Here is a 20,549-nt window from a genome sequence, read left to right as displayed (position 1 = left end):
GGAGCCAGCCCTGAGACCTATGGGGGTACCGTGTGAATGGTGCCCATGTGCACCCCTCAGTGTCGCAGCACTTGCCCGTTGCCTGCTCAGGACCTACAGGAGCGACAGCCAGTCCCAGGTTTCAAGGGCCTCACTGTTGAAAGTTGCCCTTGAAGTTATCCGCCTGAGAGGAGAATGCCCTAGAAAATACTTTGGTGCCTCAGGAAAAACACGGTGCAGAAAGAAAGAAGTAGCGAGGCTAGAGCTTAGGAGGGGGCCGAGCTCCCCGGCAGAGGGCAGCACAGTGTGGATCCGTGGCCTCCACCAAGCCGCGGCCTCCCCTGGCGCCTTCCCCTTCCCAGAGGAGGTCCAGAGCAGGACCCTGGACACTGGGTGACCGACTGCAGCTCTGGCCTGCAGGCTACCATCTGGGTGGTGGAACATTGCATTTCTCTGGTTTATTGTCTGTGACTCAGCCCTACCTAGGCCAATAAAACCCTGAGCGACACCCCTGGTCCCCAGCAGGCTCAGCATGCTGCCGGACCGCTCCTCCACTCCCTCAGGAAGCATCAAACTCTTGTTCCTGGCCTTAGCTGTCCTCGTGGTCCTGGCTCAGACTTCCCCAGGTAACCAGCTCCGAGGAGAAAAGGGAAAAGAGAGGAAGAGTGGGACCCTGGGGGAATCGCTGGGAAACCCAGGGTGCGTGGGAGGAAGGACAGCCCACGAGTCGGCTGCCGTCGGGTGAAGGGCTTAGGATGGACGTGGCCCTGGGATGGGCGGTGTAGTCAGTAGAGGAGGGTTTGCCCATCACACAGGGGCCCTGGGTTCAATCTCCAGAACAACAACAACAACAAAGAATAGACCTCACAAGGGAAGCACCAGGCCACACTTCATCAGGAAGCCTGGAGGACCCAGCAGACAGTAGGCGTCTCCTGTGAGGTCCCTTCATATGCAGACACTCCCTAATGTCCTTACTGCCTCTGCTCCAAGTGTCAACCGTCTCATCCCACTGTCTGTTGCTTTAATCCCACTTCAGTTGATAATATTTCTTGCAATAACCAATGTCTTCATTTCACTTCTCCATTCTGGTTTGGCCTTGCAAGCTCCTTTATTTATTAACTGTGTTTTTTCTTTTTCTTTTTCCTCTCTCCCCCGACCCCCCAACTGGTTGAGCCCAGGGGTGGCCTTCCTTTTTTTTTTTTTTTTTTTTTGAGACAGAGTCTTGCCAATTTGTCCAGGCTGGCCTTGAACTTGCAGTAAGCCTGTCTCAGCCTCCTGAGTCACTGGCTTGAATGCTCCTTTCAAGCAAGCAGAGGAAGTCTCTTGTTCTTCTCTTAGAATGAGTGGTGAAGGGATAGGGTCCCGTGGTAGAGCACTTGCCCCTCATAGGCGAGGCTCTGAGTTTGGTCTCTGGCATTGCAAAAAAAAAAAAAAAAAAAAAAAAAGTGGTAAAAAACTTTAGGTTGATATTGGGTATCGACAGGTTTATACAAATAGTCTCAAGATGTGCATCTGGGGGTTGCAGCAGGAGGGTCTGCATTACAGATTGAATGTGGTCAGAGCGCTCCAGCAAGAAAGCAGGCTTCACTGCTGGGTGGTAAATAACTTTCTAATGGAAATGTTTCCCCATAGGTCTCCCTGTGACTTTTAATTCCGTGATATCCTTTGGCTCACTGCTGTTGGAAATCCCAGCCTATCCTGGATGGGCTGGGGCTGAGTTTGAGTTGGTTTCAGCCTGCCTTAAACTCTGATGAGGGAAATTGCAATAGAGCAGGAATTATGGATGTGAGATTATTAGATTTTGGAGAAAGAATCAAGATAGTGGCTCATGGATTATTGAAACAGAAAAGCAAGTCAATGTGATGGTTTTTTCTAGTCTGAATGTCCTAGTGAGAGAGAATGGGGATTATGTCTTAGGAGAAGATTTGGTGAAAGGGTAAGTGGAGAGAATCTGTCATTGAAACTAACATACCATGATTTCTCAGCTGATCTCCCAACAGGCTGGGTGAGCTGAGTCTGCACTTAGAATTTTATTGATCTAGCTAGGGCTAAGTCCTAGACCAGAAATCAGAGAAAGATAGAGCGTTACACTCCCCAGGATGTCAGCCTGAAGGTCAGCTCTGTAATCTCCTCAGTAGCAAGCTCCTAGAACTGTGCCTGGCACGTAGTAGATGCTCAACAAACTGCTGTTGAATTAAGAAAGAATGGAGAGGGAAAAACAGATCATTGGAAGCTCAGGGCTCCTCCTTGGCAAGCTCCTAGATTTAGAAAGGAAGTGGAACTAAATAGTAAGTCTGTGAATAATGACAGAGAAGGAAACATCATTGGCAGGGGAATAAAATTCAGTGTTAGTTGAGGGATGGGAAATAATGACTCACATCCAACCCATGTTAAGACCAGCACTGTGTCTTCTCCATGCAGAGAATCAGAGCATCCCAAGATGCTAGTAGATGTCAAGATCAGTATTCACCCCCACAGTCACCACTGTTGCTATTACCAATGTCTTTAGTATCCTATTATTTGCCTTTTTTGTGTGTACTTATATATTCATCTCTTTGTTTATTTTGATAGATGGATGGCTTAAAAAGTGCTATTATGGCCTGGGAAGATGCAGGAAATCATGTAAAGAAGAAGAGAAGAAGAAAGAAAAATGTGGGAAAACTCTGTCTTGCTGCCTCCTATCAAAAGACTCTAAATTAACAGATTTCTCCCCAAAACCTGTAACAGGTGAGGCTCTATATCTATTTGAGATTTCTGAATGCAGAAGACTCATATATATTTATATTTTAAGAATCATTGTGTAGATGCATATTTTCATATATAAATTTTTAGAGTCATTATAATGAGTCAAGAAATGGGTGTCCAGGATCCTTAAATCCCTGGTGGGTCTCCACAGATCCATTAAAATACATTCATTTCGGCCGTCAATGTGCCTCTTTAGTGGCCTATGGCCCAACAACTTTCACGGGTGTCCCAGGATATGACTGATAATATTAATCCTCATGTTAAGAGAATGTTAGAGGATCTGGATCCTGGATTTCAGGGGCTTCCTTTCTCCTTCTTTTTCTTTTTTGGTACCAGGGATCAAACCCAGGATGCTTAACCACTGAGCCACATCCCCAGCCCATATTTTATATTTTATTTAGAGACACAGTCTTGTGAGTTGTTTAAGGGCTCACTAAGTTGCTGAGGCTGGATTTGAATTTGTAATCCTCCTGCCTCAGCCTCCCAAGCCTCTGGGTTTACAGGGGTGTGCCTCTGTGACCGGCTTCCTGAGCCTTTGACTGGGTCCTTGAATATAGAGTCTTTCCAGGTTAGTGTAAATTGCACCTTGGTCACAAACTGTCATTGTCATATTTCATCCTGGAAAGTTGAGATAAGCCCATGGGACCCAGAAGGTCTCCCCTCACCTCTTTATCTTGAGGTTTGGCTCTGGGCTGTACTTTATGGCCCCAGTCTTGGAATTTATCCCTTACAACCCAGGTCCCTCATTCCAGCTGACTTTCCAAAGATGGCCTGTCCACTGACCAGAAGGGAACCATCCTCCCAAAACCAAACAGGAGGGAAAAAGAGTAAAAAGGAAAAAGTCTCAACTTTTATTGAAGACATTAGGTACAAGATCTTGTCCTGGGCACTTCACAGACATAAACTCACTTTGTTTCAGCAGATCTATGAGATAGGACTAGTATTATGTCCCTTTGCCAAGAGAGGCTACTCAGTTGCAGAGAGTTTAAATGACTTGTCCCAAGTGGCAGAGAGAGAGCTAGTTCAGCCACAGACCTTGGAACCTTCATGCCCAAATCCCGGCATAGCACTTCTCAGAAACAACTGAAGTAAGAACCTCACTTCACTCTTCCCACCCAGAACCAACCTTAAAGCGGAGAGTGTGGCGAATGAAGAACCTCTGGTACTCTGACAGCTAAATGTGTAGCAAACTCAGCCCTAACTGATCTACGCAGGCACCCAGGAGGCCACCCCGGGGTGGCAGTGCAGGGGGAAGTGGGTCCGTTCAGAGGCCAGGATCCATCAGGTCGTGTAGATCCTCTTGGCTGGAGGACTTAGGCCCACAGATGAACCCCGGAGGCTTACAGAGTTGTGTCAACGTGACTCCAGGTCCATGACCCCAAAGAAGTGAGAAGGGTGCAGAGGACATTCAGACGCATTCAGAGGATATGACTAAGTCACAGACACTCACCACTCTGAGCTTCGGTTTGACCATCTCCAAAATGGAAGTGTCGGACCGCCTTTCAGTCCTAAGACCTGTCTCGTTCTTTAAATTAGGGTATAAATCCATTTCTTTGACTTCAGAGGGTGGCATCTGAGAGAGTCAAGGCATGGGGGATGGAGAGAGAGGGAGAAGAGGAGAGAGAGAGAGGAAAGAGAGGAGAGAGGGAGAGAGGGCGGGGGAAATAAGAAATGACCTTCAATCTAAGTACTCAAGTCAAGACCTTCAGACACACACAGAGCCTTCCTGTTCCCCACTGCCCAGCCCCTTGAACACCCCAGGTCAGCCTCAGAGGCCTCCAAGTCTGCCTCCATAGCACCTGCTCTCCCTCCGGTCTCCACTGCGGTAGTTCAGCCACAGTCTTTCCTTGACCATCACAGTGGACTGGACCTTGTTGCCCTACTCCCCAATGTCTATGTTAAAGCCCCCAGTCCCCAGCCCCTCAAGATGTGAGTGCACTTGGAGACACAGTCTTTAAAGAGGTAAAGAGGTTAAAATGAGGTCCTGTAAGAAGAGATGACAGCACATAATCATTCTCAAATCATTTTGGCACACAGGAAATTGTTAAAATCCAAAAAGATGATGGCGTCTTCGAGCCAAGGAGAGGAGCCTGGGAAGAAACCAACACCACTGACATTTTGATCTCGGACCGTGAGACTCCTGAATTGTGAGAAAATAAATTTCTGTTGTTCAAGCCACCCATTCTGTAAGACTTTGTTACGACGGCCCTGGCAAATGAATTTGCGAACGTGCCAGAACATTTGTATCTTAAATGTTGTCCTGAAATTCAGGTATTTTCCATGTTTTGGAAATATTTCTCAGTCAATCCTATTTTTCTTTTCCAACTCTTCAAAAGCTGTACAGCTCACACCAGAACCGATTCTGAACAACTCTCTCCAGAATAACCCGCAGTCCACCTCTGCTTCTCACCTCTAGCCCCTCCTCCCTGAGCGCCCAGCTTGTGATCTTGGGAGATATTAATCCAATTTCTCGCCATTCTTTTTCTAGGCTGTTCCTTCTGCCTGGAGGGTTCTTCTCGACAATCGGCCCATCCCAGCCCCTCTGATAAGAGGTTACCCAGGGAAGAAAAGCCATATTGATAGGATATTATTCAAGCAAACACTTATGAGCACTGGTCCCCCATCCCCAAACATCCCACTCCCCAATGACCTTATTACCTTATTACTCTCTCCAAATCCAGCAGATCCATGTCTTCCCTGGGCTGACTGTGAAAATCCAAAACATGGTCTGCAAATTATCACAAAGTGACATTCAGACATAGCTCCATAGGCAAGGCTTTTTTCCAGATGTTTATGGTCATGTTAGAAAATCGCTCTGATCACATATAAAGCCGTTGATAAACGAGGGCCATCCGAATTATAGCAGTTTAACATCGGAGAAAATTGGCAAGAATGACAATACACTAGGTACTTTGAAAACATTGCTCGACTAACAAAACGTAAGTGAAAACCTTTATTTTAATGAGAACACATTGGAAGTTAGAATTTTTTCCCCCAAATAATCAGGATTATGCAACAAAAAGGTAAACCTATGGGGAAGTGTCTCATGACAGGCAGCCATAGAGATTTTTGGAAAATTAAAAATACACAAATGAACAACTCCATTCCTTAGAGGTTTAACTATTTTAAAATAAAATACACATACTGAAGAGTGCACAAAACTCAAATGTAAGTTTCTATGAAATTTGATCATCTCACACCCCTGCAGGCAAGAAAAAGAATATCACTAGCAGTCTGATGATCCCCCCACACTTCATACCTAGGAAGTGACTATGATCCCGACTTCTTCTTATTAAGCTCTTTCCTTTTATTTTGGGTGAACAGATATTAATTGTACAGCCCATTGTGCTATTTCTGGTCCATTGTGATATTTCCATACATGCATGTGCACGGATCAAATCCAAGCTCTCTTTGTTCTCCTCCCTGCTCCTTCTAATCCCAAGTAAGTACTATTCTACATTCAGGTTGACAGTTATTTTAGCTTTCACATATGAGAGAGAACGCATAGTACTTGTCTTTCGTATTTCACCTGACTGACTATCATCCAGTTCCATTTTCCTACCAAGGATAGCATTTCATTCCTCTTCCTGGCTGAATAATACTCCACTGTGTATATGTACCACATTTTCTTTATTCATTCATCTGTTGATGGGTTCCTTGGCTGATTCAAATCTTAGTTCTTGTGAATAATATTACACTAAATACGGGCATGCAAAAAACTCTGTATGATACCTATTTAATTTTCCTTTGGGTACATACCCAGAAGTGGAATAAGTAGGTCACATGGCAGACCTACTTTTAGTCTTTTGAGAATCCTCTGAACTGTTCCCTACAAAGGCTACATTAATCTCCAACCACACTAACCATGGATCAGCCTTCCTTTCCCCCCACAGCTTTGCTTTTTTGCTAGTAGCTGTTCTAACTGGGGGAAGATGATGTCTCCTTGCAGTTTTGGCTTTTATTTCCCTGATGGCTAATAACAGGAGCATTTTTCTATGTATTTTTGGCCTCTTTTATTTCTTCTTTGGAGATGCGTCTCTTCAGATCATTTGCCTATTTTTTAATGGATTTTTTTTTTTTTTTATGGACACAACACAATGCCTTTTTTGTGTGTGGTGCTGAGGATCGAACCTGGGTCCCACCTGTGCTAGGCGAGCACTCTACCGCTAAGCCACAGTCCCAGCCCTTTAAATGGATTTTTAAATTGTTGTTTTTTGTTGTTGTCCTTAAGTTTTTTTTTTTTAACCTATCCTGTCTTTTGGCTCCATCACATGAAGTGGCGGACACTGTGCCCACTGTCATGTTGTCTCTTCACCCTGCCGATGGCTTCCTTGGCGGTGAGATGCTTTGTCATTTGATTTCATTCCATTTGTCAATTTTGCTTTTGTCTTCGGTGCTGTTGGGCTTCCAGCTGGAAAGCCATTGCCTGTCCCAGTGTCTGGAAGTGTGGCCCCTGTTTTCTTCTCGTCGTCTCAGACCTTACATCCGGGTCTTCCATCCATGTCTCATAGCATTTGTACAGATGAAGAGAGAGGGGTCACGTTGCAAGTGGGTGTCCACTTTTCCTAGCACCATTTCAGGAGACCGTCCTTTCTGTCATGTCCGTCTTTGGCCCCTTTGTCAAGACTCAGTTGGCTGAAGACACAGGGGCTTATTTCTGGATTTTTGCTCTGTTTCATTTCTCTATTTTTTTTTAGATGTAGTTGGACACAATGCCTTTATTTCACTTATTTATTGTTATGTGGTGCTGAGGATTGAACCCAGGGTCTCACATGTGTGAGGCGAGTGCTCTACCGCTGAGCCACAACCCCAGCCCCTCTCTGTCTGTTTTTATGCCAACGTCATGCTGGCTTTTTAAAAAAATGTTTAGTTTTTAGTTGTAGGTGCACACAATACCTATATCTTATTTATCTGTATGAGGTGCTGAGGATGGAACCCAGGGCCTCGCACTTGCTAGGTGATCGCCCTCCCACTCAGCCCCAGCCCACCTGCCGCCATGCTGTTTTGACTCCTGTGGTTTTGTGGTGTCCACCTGTAGTTTGGAGGTCTCTTCCCTGCCCCTAGGAGCTTGCTGAAGGGGACCTGAGCACCTCTTGCGGATCTCGCTGTCCCTCTGTCCTGGGGCATGCATGGTGAGGCGGCGGACAGCCACTTTTTCCTCCTCTGACTGGTTCTGGTCTCACTCCAGCTGGGTGTTACAGCTGAAGGAGTCGGGGGAGAAAAGTCCCTGCCTCTGGCCCACCTCCAGATAGGCACAGAAGGCCTCAGCACAGGAACCGTGCCAGGCTCTGGCTGAGGTCGCGATCCTGGGGAGGGTTGCTACTGAAGCAACAGAGAGGAGCACCCGGTTCCTGGTGCTCCCCAACCTCTGTGGGTCTCGCCACTGCCCTCACTCTCTGAGTCTGGCTTATTTCACTTCACATAATGCTCTCAAGTCCCTCCATTTTCCTGCAAATGACATAATTTCATTCTTCTTTATAGATGAAGAAAAATCATTGTGAATATATATCACATTTTCTTTATCCATTTATCTGTTGATGGATACCTGGGCTGATTCATAACTTGGCTCTTGTGAATTGCACTGCTATAAACATGGGTAAGCATGTATCACTCTAGTATGCTGGCTTTAATTCTTTTGGAAAAAGACTGACGAGTGGTACAGCTGGACCATAGAGTGGGTCCATACTGATTTCCATAGCAGTTATGCTAATTTACAGTCCCGCCAACAGTGTATGTGTTCCCTTTACTCCACCTCCTCTCCAGCATTTGTTACTCAAATTCTTGATGATTGCCATTCTAAAATGGGGTACAATGAATTTTCAGCTTAGTTTCCCCCCCCCCCCCAAGTACTGGTAAGCAAACCCAGTGAGCTCGCTTCCCAGCCCTTTTTATTTTTTCTTTTGGCACAGGGTCTCACGACGTTGCTGAGCTGACTTCAAACTTGTGATCCTCCTATCTCAGCCTCCTAAATCACTGAGGATTACAGGGGTTCACTGTGATTTTGATTTGCATTTCCCTGATGGCTAAGGATGATGGACATTTTTTAAAAATTTGTTTGTTGGCCATTTTTATTTCTTCTTTTGAGAAGTTGGTTCATTTGTGCATTTATTTGGCTGGATTATTTGTGGGGGTTTTGGTACTAAGTTTTTTGAATTCTTTAAACATTCTGAATATTAATCGTCTGTTAGAAAAGTAGCTGGCAAAGATTTCCTCCCATCTTACAGGCTCTCTTCATGCTCCTAATTATTTCCTTTGCTGTACAGAAGCTTTTTAAGTTTAATTACTGGTTTTATCTCCTGAGCTTTAGAAGTACCATTAGGAAATCACTGCCTGTGCCTACATGTTGAGGTAATGACCCTGTGTTTTCTTCTAGCAGTTGCAAAGTTTCCATTATAATTCCTAGGTCTTTGATCCATCTTGAGTTGGCTTTTGTGCAGGGTGAGGGTTGGGGATCATTATGGTTTAGATGCGAGGTGTCCCCAAGAGTTCATGTGAGAGACAATGCAGGAAGGTTTAGAGGTGAAAGATGGTTATGTGAGCCTTAACCCAATCACTGAATTAATCCTCCAATGGGGACTAACCGGGTGGTAAATGAAGGCAAGTAGGGTGTAGCTAGAAGAGCTGGGTCCCTGGGGATGTGCCTGTGGGGTATATATTTTGTATCTGGAAAGTGGAGTCTCTCTCTGCTTCCTGATCATGTCCGGAACCACTTCCTTCCACCATACTCTTCCGCCATGATGTCTTGCCTCACCTTGAGCCCCAAGGAATGGAGACCTCTGAAACTTTGGGGTCCCAGATAAACATTTTCCTCTAAGACTGTTCTTATCAGGTCTTTTGGTCAAGCAGTGAAAAGGCTGACTTAAACAGGGATTTAGTTTTATTCTTCTACATATGAATATCCAGTTTTCCCAGCACCATTTGATAAAAGGCTGCCTTTTCTCTAATGTGTGTTTTTGGACACTTTGTCAAAATCAGATGACTATTTGTGTGGGTTTATCTCTGTCTTTTTTTTTTTCTGCTTCCTCTTATCTACTGTTAAAGTTGTCAATTGCATTTTTTATTTCATTTATTGAATTCTTCAGCTCCAAGATTTGTTTCTTTCTTTTCTATGGTATTTACCTCTTTGTTAAATTTCTCATTTCATTCATGAGTAGTTTTTCTGGTTCCACTGTTTATCTGTATTCTTTCATATCTCTCTCAGTGTTCTTAAGATCATTATTTAGAATGCGTTTTCTGGCACTTTGTAAATTCCCTTTTTTCTTGCAGTCTGTGCTGGGGCATTGTTGGGTTCCTCTGAAGGTGTCAGGTTGCCTTGCTTTTTCATGTTTCTTATGTCCCTATGTCGGGATTTGTGCATCTGATGGAACACACCATCTTTACTGATTTTATAGAGTAGCGTTTGTCTTCTTTGTTTTTTTCTTTTTGTTGGTGGTGGGTTTTCCTGTACATGGGTGCCAGGATGTTGGCTGGGCAAGGTGCCATGGCTTGGGTTCTGGGTGGAGGCCGTATTGTGGTTTCTGTGCTGTGTCTTCATCTGTAACTCATGTCAGTGGTGTCTGGGTGTCAGTGGCCTAGATTCCAGGAATTTGTGGCAGTTTGTTGAACATGAGGAACTAGGCTAGTTCTTGGGCTCAGAGGATACACACAGGGCAGGTTTTCTGACCTGTGAACTCATCAGGGGTAGGGTCACCAGTCTAGCTCTTGCACTAGTGTCACATGTGCACAGTAGGTCAGCTGATCAGGGTTGCTTCCCTCTATGCAGGATCTTCTTTTCTTTGGATGACTTGGAAATTGGGCTCCTGGTCATTCTGCTGGGCATAGACTTTGAGTATCTGGGGTCATAGCATTGCAACCACCTGTGTAAGTGTGCTGGAATAGTGGGGTGACTGCAGAGATGCAGAGTTTGGGTGGTTTATGGCTTCCAGAGTGGATGCATTCTGTCAGTGGCTCTGGTTTCAAGATGGTGCCATGCCATAGCATCTTGGATCATGGGAACTTGACTATGGGGCTCCTTCTCTGGAGAAATACAACCACATGAACTCAGGAAATTCCCCAAACTGAGCTCAAAGCTTTTAAGGGCTGCAGGATTTTCCTGTAGCAAAGACTAAAGATATCTTCTGTGGTAATGGGGCTGCCAGAAGCCTCACACTTAGCTTTTCCTTGTAAGGAAAAGGTCCTGGCTCTGGGCTCCTCCTGGCAGAAGAGGTGGGTGGCAGAGGCAGGGTGCAGTGCTCCCCTCTCTGTGCTGCCATCCTGGTTTTGCATGCTGCAGGGATTCCACCCTCCTTTGCTGTATTCCAACACTCTTCTTCAGTCACTCCTATTGCAAGATGGTTGTTTATTCGGGGTTTGGGTCCTTCTCTCTGGGGAGTGCGGGGCTCCTCCTGTCAGTCATTTGCACTGCCCTCACATTCTTCTTGCTCAACAGTTCTTCTTTATAGCATCACAGACCTTGTGGATTTCTGGAAGCCTTTCTCTCAAGCCATGAGCCACGGGTATGATCTCTTGGCGTCGTGTGACTCCAACATTTCAGAAAAATTGACTTGAGTCAGGAAAGAAGCATGGTCTTAAAGAAGCAGGCATCCTTTCTCCCCCTACCCCAGGGATCAGGATTCAATGTGTTACCCCAACCTGACCACAAAGAGGGAGGAGCATGTTGCCCTCTAGGTACTCAGAATAACGAATGGGATTGGCAAGTACGGTGTGTGTCACAGGATATGACCTCATTTCTGCTGCCATTTTCAGGTCACAATGACCCCGATTAAACTCACTAGAGCTTAACCACATCCCACCACCATCTACCTGCATTCAAAGCCAGAGGAATATTTACCTGACACAGATGATATCAAAGTCCTAATAACATCCGTTAGGACTTGTTGTTACCTTTCAAAATATGAAAAGATTACCTATTTTCTCCCTCTCCCCAACACGCTTTATTATTTTCATGCCCCTGCTCTGCCAGAACCCTAACACCATAATGCCCACTGAGCATCCATGCTCCGTTATTTCCATTTGTTCCACCTTTCTACTCAACAAACCTTACAGAGAGTTAGGATTGGCATCTTCCTGCCTCCTGGGGGAAATATATTACGAGGGTCAGAATCTTGAATTCTTATTTTCTAACCAGAAGCTACTAGGTCCCAGCGTGCATTAGCAATTCCTGCCTACACACACACACACACACACACACACACACACACACACACATACACACACCTACTCCATAAAACTTACAGGCTTGAATCAGTCATTTGATTTAGTTCATGATTCTGTGGTTAACTTGGCAGTTCTTCTGGCCTGAGCACATCTGGCTAATCTCTCCTGGATTCTCTCGTGCGTTTGTGCTCAGCCAGCAGCTGACGGTTGGTTGGTGGATCCAGGACAGCCTCACTCGCAGGCCAGGCATTTAACCAGATGTCATACAGGATAATTTTTCACAGACTAGTGTTGATCCATCTATTGGTGGACTCAGGGTCATAGTGCAACAATAGTGGGAGACCCCATGCACGGAACTCTTGGAGCCTGTATCTGCACTAGCTGGCTAAAGTCACCTGGCAAAGCCCCTGTCAAGCAGCGGCAAGAAGGCTTTACCTCTTAATGGATCTGCCAGAGCCCATTTCAAGGTCACTGTGCAGAGAAGGAAGGGATTTATAACCCTTTTATAAAGAATTACTGATCCTCTTACCACCTTCATAGAGTTTTCTCTATAGACCATCTTCACTTTCATTGATAGGCTAATAATATTTATTAATAGGTCATTTGGGGGCCTCAATTCCTGAGGGATCAGCAAACCTTCCATATGTGAATAGATTATGATTTCAATGTCGGTTGTCTCAGTGTAGCCTGGATTTTCTAGAAGGTTGCAGGAGTTAGCCACCCTTTCTTGGATAGAATGTCTGACTGGCATCCATGCAGAGAAGTATCAGAGAAATCATGCACTTGAAGGATAGGACTGTAACAATCAGAGGTCAGTATCCTGGCTACAATGCCCAGCCCCACTCCCTTTTTGAATAATCACATTCATCAAAGTATAACATCTTTAAAAAGTACAAAGATCACGAGGACACAATCATGAAACTCCACAAAATGAAAAAGCCCATGAAACCATTACTCAGGTCAAACAAATAGCACTGTGACAGCCTTATCGAAGTTCATACTGGGGAAGGAGATGGGCCAAGTGACGTTATGTGCATGGGTAAATATTGCAGAGTGAATTCCACTGTGATGTGTAACTATAACACACCCATAAAAAATAAATCAATAAAACAGATAAGAAGAAAAAGAAAAGAGAGAGAGATTTGCTAATGTGATAGAAATTTTTAGACATTTTACCTCATTTCCCTCTGCAGAAGTTACCACTACCCTGATCTCCAATGCCACATGACTTTTTCTTTTTAAACTTTACATAGAAAGACATTGTGGCTTTCTTCACTCACAATTCTATTTGTGGGATGGATCGATGTCATCCTGTGGAGACACAGTCTTCGTTTTTATTGCCATAGAGGGTAGGTATTCTCTGATACTTCTGGGAAGAACTTGTGCATGCCTTTGGTGAAAATATATACTTGTTCTTTTTTTTTTTTTTCTTTTAGTACTGGGGATTGAACTCGGGCACTTGTCCACTGAGCCACATCCCCAGCCCTAGTTTGTGTTTTATTTAGAGACCGGGTCTCACTGAGTTGCTTAGTGCCTCGCTTTGGCTGAGGCTGGCTTTGAATTACAATCCTCTTGCCTCAGCCTCCAGAGCCGCTGGGATTACAGGCTTGTGCCACCACACCCAGCTCAGATTCATTCTTAATGTACATGCTTACAAGTGGATTTTGTGAATCATATTGAATGTGTGTGTACAATTTTTCATTTAGATACTCACCAGTCGTATGAGCATTCCAATTCCTCCACAGTCCCTGGCAAACCACAGGACTGTCATGTGTGCAGCCATTTTGGCATACATTGAGAAATATCGTATTGAGGTTCTAATTGGCTTTTCCTTGCTAGCTAATGAGTACTGGCAACCTGTTGTATGTTTAGTGGTCAACTAGATACCCAATTTTGTGAAGTGCCCACTCACATCCTTTTTCTTTGTGCAGACATCAAGGTAAAATAGAAGCTCCCTCCCTCTGTTTGCTCTATATCTCTTGAGATCTCTCAATGTTTTATTTTCTTTGTTGGAGCCTTTTAAAAAATTTTTTATGGCTCTTGCCCAACTTTTCTCTTTCAATCATGAGTCTTCTTAAAATAAAAGACAGATACAGGAAGTGAACACATATTTTATGGTAAAAGTATTTGAGGAGGAAGATTTCCCCAAGAAAGAAAAGGGTTGGGAAACTTCAGAAATAAAATATGCTTGTGGCCTCAATTTTGCTAGCCTCAGTTGTTTGACTAATGGCAGTTGGAAATCCAATCATACAGCACTTTTTTCGGTTCTCACAGTAGTAGTTCAGTTCATTTTCAGGTTTTCTGCATTTCCATCTGCATAATCCTTGGTCTTCTGCACACGAGATCTCATATGCCTTCGGTCTTGGTGGGAATTGCTTCAGGCTTCCTGGGGAAGACATGGCTGTGGTTAGCATCTATGCATTCATGAGAACACAGGCTGTACAAGGTTAAGTGCAAAGAAGTTGGACTCAAATCATCTGAAACCTGGGTTCTGTTGTTTACTGTGTAAACTTTGAGCAAGTACCTTCATCCATCTGTTCCCTCACTTGCCTCCTATGTAGGATGGACACAGTAAACCAGATCATGACTATTAAATGAGATAATGTATGTAAAGTGTTTAAAATAATGTCTCACATTTAGTAAGAAGTAACCAAATGACAACCTTTGTTGCTTTTGTTCCTACTGTTGTTATTATTATTAGTGGGTAATGGAGATGAACTCGGGGGCATTCGACCACTGAGCCACATCCCCAGCCCTATTTTGTATTTTTTATTTAGAGACAGGGTCTCACTGAGTTGCTTAGTGCCTTGCTATTGCTGAGGCTGGCTTTGAACTCATGATTCTCCTGTCTTAGCCTCCAGAGCTGCTGGGATTACAGGTGTGCGCCACCGTGTCTGGCTACTATTCATGTTATTCAGGGTCTTTTCCTAAGAGTTCAGAACTGCGTGGGTTGCCTCTGTGAGCATTGGCCTGCACAGATGAGTGTTTCTTATGTCTGACTCACTGGGGATAGCCAAGGTCTGCTCCAAGGTGGGACATACACATATCAGCGCGCCTGTGTGTCAGTGACTCCATGCTTTGAAGGAATAAACCTGTACCTTATGTGCAACCCCCTATGCCTTGGATTGCACAGAAACAGATCCATGAGCCACATTTTGGCATGAACAGAGGCACATAAGCACAGCTCAGGTCATTCACAGATCCACAATCACAAAAAGCAACTGAAACAGGCATCGGTGCTTACTACAGGTGACTTCATAACAGCGTATCAGTGTACCCGCCAACCACCTAGTAACTTAGGCATATGCATGAGCACACAGACCTTTTGCCCCCAAATACTTCAGTAATTACACTTAGCACCACTTGCTCCAAGAATTTTTATGTGAATGTCAATGAAAACTTACAATAATCTATCATCACCTCCATTTTTCAAATGAGAAATGGAGACACAGCGAGGGACCACGTTCCTGCAACGGTCCCCAAATTACTGAGGGTGTGATGTAAGATGTCACTTCTGATCTGACATAAGTTGGAATTCTGCAGTGACATCAGCTCTTGGTGGACCAGGAATCTCTGGGTCCTCATTTCCCCACGAAAACCACCAAACATCCACATCGGGACCAAAGGAGCTTGTGGGGCCTGGTGAGGAGTAGGTGTGACATTTTTAAGAATTTTTTTTTTTCTATTTTTGTGGAAAAAGTAACTGAAATTTTGATAGGGATTGTCTTGAACCTGTAGATTTCTTTGGATCATAGGGACATTTGGACATATTAATCCTCCCAGTCTGTGAACACAGGATGGATTTCCATTTATTGGTACCCTTTTCGAGTTCTTTCCTGGGTGTTTTTAGCTCTCAGCGTACGGGTCTTCCCCCTCCTTGATTAAACTTATTCCTAAGTATTTAGGTTTTTCTTTTTTTTTTTTTTTTCCTTTTTGGAGCTACTTTGAATGGGATCGTTTGCTTGATTTCTTTTCGTGGAAAGTTCATTGTGAGAGTCTAGAAACAGTACTGACTTTCTGAAGTTGATTCTAGTGAATTCGTCTATTAGCTCTGAGTCTCCTGGTGGAGTCTTCAGAGTTTTCTATACGTAACATCATGTTGTCTGAAAACAGGGGCAGTTTTAATTCTGGATGCCTTCTCTTGCCTACTTCCTCTGGCTAGGACTTCCGGTTCTCTGGGGAAAGTGGTCATCCTTGACTTGTTTCTGATCTTAGAAAAGACACGGTTAACTTCTCATTACTGAGTGGGATGCTAGCTGGGGCTTATCATGTCTGCCTTAGTGTGTCGAGGCCCACTGCTTCTACAACTGAATTGTTGAGCATGTTTATAATCAAAGGGTGATGAATTTGTCAGGCGATTTTTCTGCATGACCTATTGAGATGATCGTGTGTTTTGTGTCCTTGATAATGTCAATGTGGTGTATCTTGTGCAGTTTTATGTAGGCTGAACTGTGTTTGCATCCCTGGGATAAACTGCCTCTTGATTGTGGTGAACAGTCCTTTTAATGTGCTCTTGAACTTGAGTGTGGTTTTCTAATATTTTGTTAAGGATGTCTGTATCAAGGTAACTTGATTTTGGCATATTGTTTACTTATTTATTTAGTTATTTTTTGGGTGATGTCTCTGATTGGCCTTCATATCATGGTAATGCTGGTCTTAGAAAATGAGTTTGGATGTGTTCTCTCCTCTCAATGTTTTGAGAAGTTTGAGAAGGACTGGTGTTAGTTTTTCATTAAACCTTTGGTAAATTATGGATCTTTTCAGATTTTCCATTTCTTCACAGTTCAATCTTGATAAGTCTGTGTTCCTAATTTATTCTGTGTTATCTAATTTGTAACTGTATAAATTGTTCATAGGAGACTCTTTTGATCTTTGGCATTTATGTGGTTATCAGTTATAAGATCTCCTCTTTAATTTCTAATTTTATTTATTTGGGTCTTATTTTTTTACATAGTTAGTCTAGCTATGACAGTGTTTTGTTGATATTTTTTAAAAAACATTTTTTTACTTTCATTGATCTTTTCTATTGGTTTTTTCTAGTCTCTATTTCACTGGTTTATTAGACACTGTTTTACTTTTAGTGTATTTTATTTTAACTGTAATTTTGCTTATAATATATCCAAATTATAATATATCCAAAATATCATCTCAGTATTAATAGACATAAAATTATTGGTGAAATATTCTGCAACTTTTTTATCATCAAAATCCAGTACGTATATGACACTAATACTCACATCTCAAATGCTCAATAGTCACGTATGGCTACAGTCTGTCATACTGGACAACATATTTCTATACTTAAACTTATTTTTGTATTCTGGAAAACTCTAGATGTCAAATGCAGTAATATTTTTAAATAAAAATATGAAATAACTTCTTAAAAACAGCATCCTAAAGGTCCAGTCTCTGGCAACAGGAAAATGCAGACCCTCTCACCAAGTCTGAAAGCCTCCAGATACTGGGTGTGGTTTCAGGCAATGCCACCACATTGGAAAACGCCAACCAGAGTCAACCCAACATCCAGCCTGTCTACAAAAAGTGTCTATGTCAATTCCCATCCTACCTAATCTCACTGCCGGATCCATTCAACCACAAATGTAATCCCCAACTCAGTCTTTCCCAAACCATCAGCCCAGTCTAATTCCAAAATACAGTCCTCCTTTTCCAGCTCATCCCTGTTTATTTTTCTACCATTACACCATCCCAACAGTCAGATTTTTTTCTGCACCATAATTCACACCCTAATCTCCAAAGTAATTCCTGATTTACCCTCAAAATCCTTGACTTGAGCTCAGTTCCTCATACCTAACCCATATTCCAAACTCTCAACCCAAGGACATTGCTACCCTGCATTTTTTTATGCCAGTCCTCTCTACCACTCTACCAGGAGTGTCAAACGCTTCATTTGATATTGGAAGTACGAAGCCAGTAAGAGATTTAGAAACGCTACGAATCTGAGGGTAACATTTCTTAGCTGCTTCATACCAGGTCACCAAAATTACAATACTATGTGCCGATCCCAGAAGCATAGAAAGAGGTTTGAATTACCTGCAGTCTTATGAATGAGGATCAGAGCGATGGCAATTGTTAATACATAGGACTTCATGACTGATGGTCCTAAAGGAAGGAAGGACCCGCGCGGGGACTGGGCAGAGGTCTTTGTGGCAGGGAGTGCTTTGCCTTTATGAGCTTCAGGAGTGGGCCAGGGGTGTGGGCTGGAGTGGGGGTGAAGCATATGCTGAGGTCAGCCAGGCAGAAGGATGACATGTCTTGTCTCAGTTGGGCACCCGAGCTGAGCGTAGGAGCTTTGCCAGCAGCCACACCAAACTGGGCCTTCCTGCCTAGTAAGAGGCAGGAATATTTTGTGTAAGACAAAGGAGAATGAATGAGTGGATCCATCAGTTAAACAATCAGCAAACCAGCAACATAGTCAGAAGAAATGAATAAACATTAAAAAACATTGTCTTCATCCCCCTGTCAGTAAGATATCCCATAAATCTATAGCATCTTATACCCAGTTCTTTATTAGTCACATCAATTCTTTTTTTTTATTGGTACCAGAAATGGAACTGCAATTTTTTACTTTTTATTTTGAGATAGGTATTGCTAAGTTCCTTAGGACCTCACTAAGTTGCTAAGGCTTTGAACTTGCAATCCTCCTGCCTCAGCCTCCCGAGTTGCTGGGATTACAAGCGTGCATCAGTACACTCAGTAATCATTAGTTTTTTTTTTTAAAAAGAGGGAAAAAAGGTGGGGGAAATTTAAATGAGGGATGTTGGAATAGAGGGGGAAAGAGGGAAGGTAATAAGCAAAAGTTAAGTCATAGGTACTCTGATTCTATTATAGATCAGCCTGTACAAAATGCCACAGAAGAAACAATTTAAGTTTCACTAATTCCCTGTTCATTTATGCAGTAGTCTAGATGTTCAAGGAAAAGGAAATTTAGAGGACAAATGGGAATTCAGAGAGGAAATTAACTTTCCTGTAGTCACACAGCTAGTGAAGAGTAGAGCCCAGAGAGAAATGGATCAGCATTTATGCAAATTCTTTTCATAGGCAGAGAAGTAAAGGATCATATAGGTGAGTGGTTGAGGATGTAAATGGGGCAGGGAGGACACAATGAAGCCTCATCCTATAGTACTGAAATCCCATTTTTAAGATTCTCAGGTTCTCCCCCCCAATCCCTCCTGCCCCAGATCAGTGTTTTCTCCAACACTTTCCCTATCGGGATCCTGCCTCTGACATAGGAAACTCATGGATCCTGTGCGCTTAGTGTCCCTTGCTATTATAATCACATCCTCAGCCTGAGTCTCAGTGCAGTCAGTGTCCATGATCTCTGATTGTGGGAAAAGAGAGTCTGCTTTAAGCTGCCGGAGAGGACTTCTAGATTTCAGAACAGAGTGCGTTTGGGCCATTAGTTGCTTTAAGCCTTTCATTTTCTTTTTTCAAAAGTGCGATCTCTGTCACAGCTCCACACCACGATTCTGATTACCACCATCCCTGTACTGGTCAAGGAGAGCAGCCGCTTGATCTTGCAAGGTGCTTGCATTGGCCTGTACCCCATCCCCTGGGACCACAGCTGAAAGACTCAAAAGTAGTGATCAGCCCAGGGGCTGTTATCACCCTGCTTGTCACCAACAATAGGGTTCCTGTTCTTTTCATGGGGGCGGAGGAGTCAGCTCCAATCCCTTCCACTGCTCTGCTTCCCAGGACTGCTCTGGAGACCAATCGTCTCACATGGGTTGCCTGAAACCTAGGGTGCTCAGAGCATGCTCCAGTTACATCAGCATCATCTACGAATGGATTAGAAATACAAATCCTTCCTCTGTCCCAGATGGACAGCATCAAGAACTCTGGAGGCAGGCCCAGGAATTAGGGTCGAACCAACGACCGAGGGAGCCAAGCAGGAGGCAAGTCCTGTGTCCTACCACTCCCTTGGTAATCCCAGGGCAGAGTGGCTACAGCCAAGCAGAGCAGCACATGGGGAGTGCGACCTACCTGTGCCTCCTCCCCTCAGGTCTCCTGCTCTTCCACCGGCCCCTCAAGCAGCCACTGCAGAAGGTCACCTGATCCCCACGACGGAGCCCTTCTCCAGATATGGCGAAGGCCGGCAGAGGCTCTGGGGATCTGCTCAGGTTGGGCCCTGTGCCAAAGCTGTGTGAAGCAGGCATTGCATGGGATCCCAGCCCTCATTCCAGAGAGAACGGCTGACAGGGTGGGGTGAAGGCGGTGGTGGCCAGGCCTCTTCTTGGAGCAAATGACCAAAGGCTGGAGAAGCAGACAGGATTGGGGGAATGTGGAGAGACACAAAAAATAAGGTTATTTAACTCAGTCCAGTTACATGCCATGGTATTGTACTATGCCTTGAAACTGTACTGCAACAAAATCTCATACACCAAGGACTCTGACAGCGCCTCACTTCTGAGGCATCTTTTTCTCTGTATGCCTGCCAAAAAAAGAAAAAGAAAGCAAGAAAAAAATCAGATCTTTTGTAACAATCTCATTCTTAGATATCCTTTCATAATTTAAAACGCATATAAGATAGCCAGGTGCAGTGACACATGCCTGAAAACTCAGTGATTGGGAGGGTGAGGCAGGAGGATTGCTGGTTTGAGGCCAGTCTCAGCAATTAGTGAGGTCCTAAGCAACTTAGCAAGACCCTGTTT

At 44.0% G+C, this 20,549-nt stretch overlaps 1 protein-coding gene and 1 long non-coding RNA gene across 2 annotated transcripts; one reads left to right on the top strand and one right to left on the bottom strand.

The window, feature by feature from the left end:
- Positions 1-511: 511 nt before the first annotated feature.
- LOC308648118 (beta-defensin 115-like) lies at positions 512-3,902 on the top strand (the record flags this gene model as incomplete). The annotated part of the gene is made up of 3 exons (XM_081292820.1): positions 512-605; positions 2,551-2,706; positions 3,844-3,902. The coding sequence occupies 3 exons, from the start codon at positions 512-514 to the stop codon at positions 3,900-3,902; spliced, it is 309 nt and encodes a 102-aa protein (XP_081148946.1).
- Positions 3,903-14,081: 10,179 nt separating this feature from the next.
- LOC308648583 lies at positions 14,082-19,994 on the bottom strand. The gene is made up of 3 exons (XR_014021862.1): positions 19,882-19,994; positions 17,932-18,224; positions 14,082-14,266 (listed from the first exon to the last, which is right to left on the bottom strand). It is a non-coding gene; the product is annotated as an uncharacterized lncRNA (long non-coding RNA).
- Between the last annotated feature and the right edge of the window lie 555 nt (positions 19,995-20,549).

This window comes from Spermophilus citellus (genome assembly GCF_964194105.1).
Source record: "Spermophilus citellus genome assembly, chromosome: 4".
Classification (NCBI taxonomy): domain Eukaryota; kingdom Metazoa; phylum Chordata; class Mammalia; order Rodentia; family Sciuridae; genus Spermophilus; species Spermophilus citellus.
This window is presented reverse-complemented; position numbering and strand designations above follow the sequence as displayed.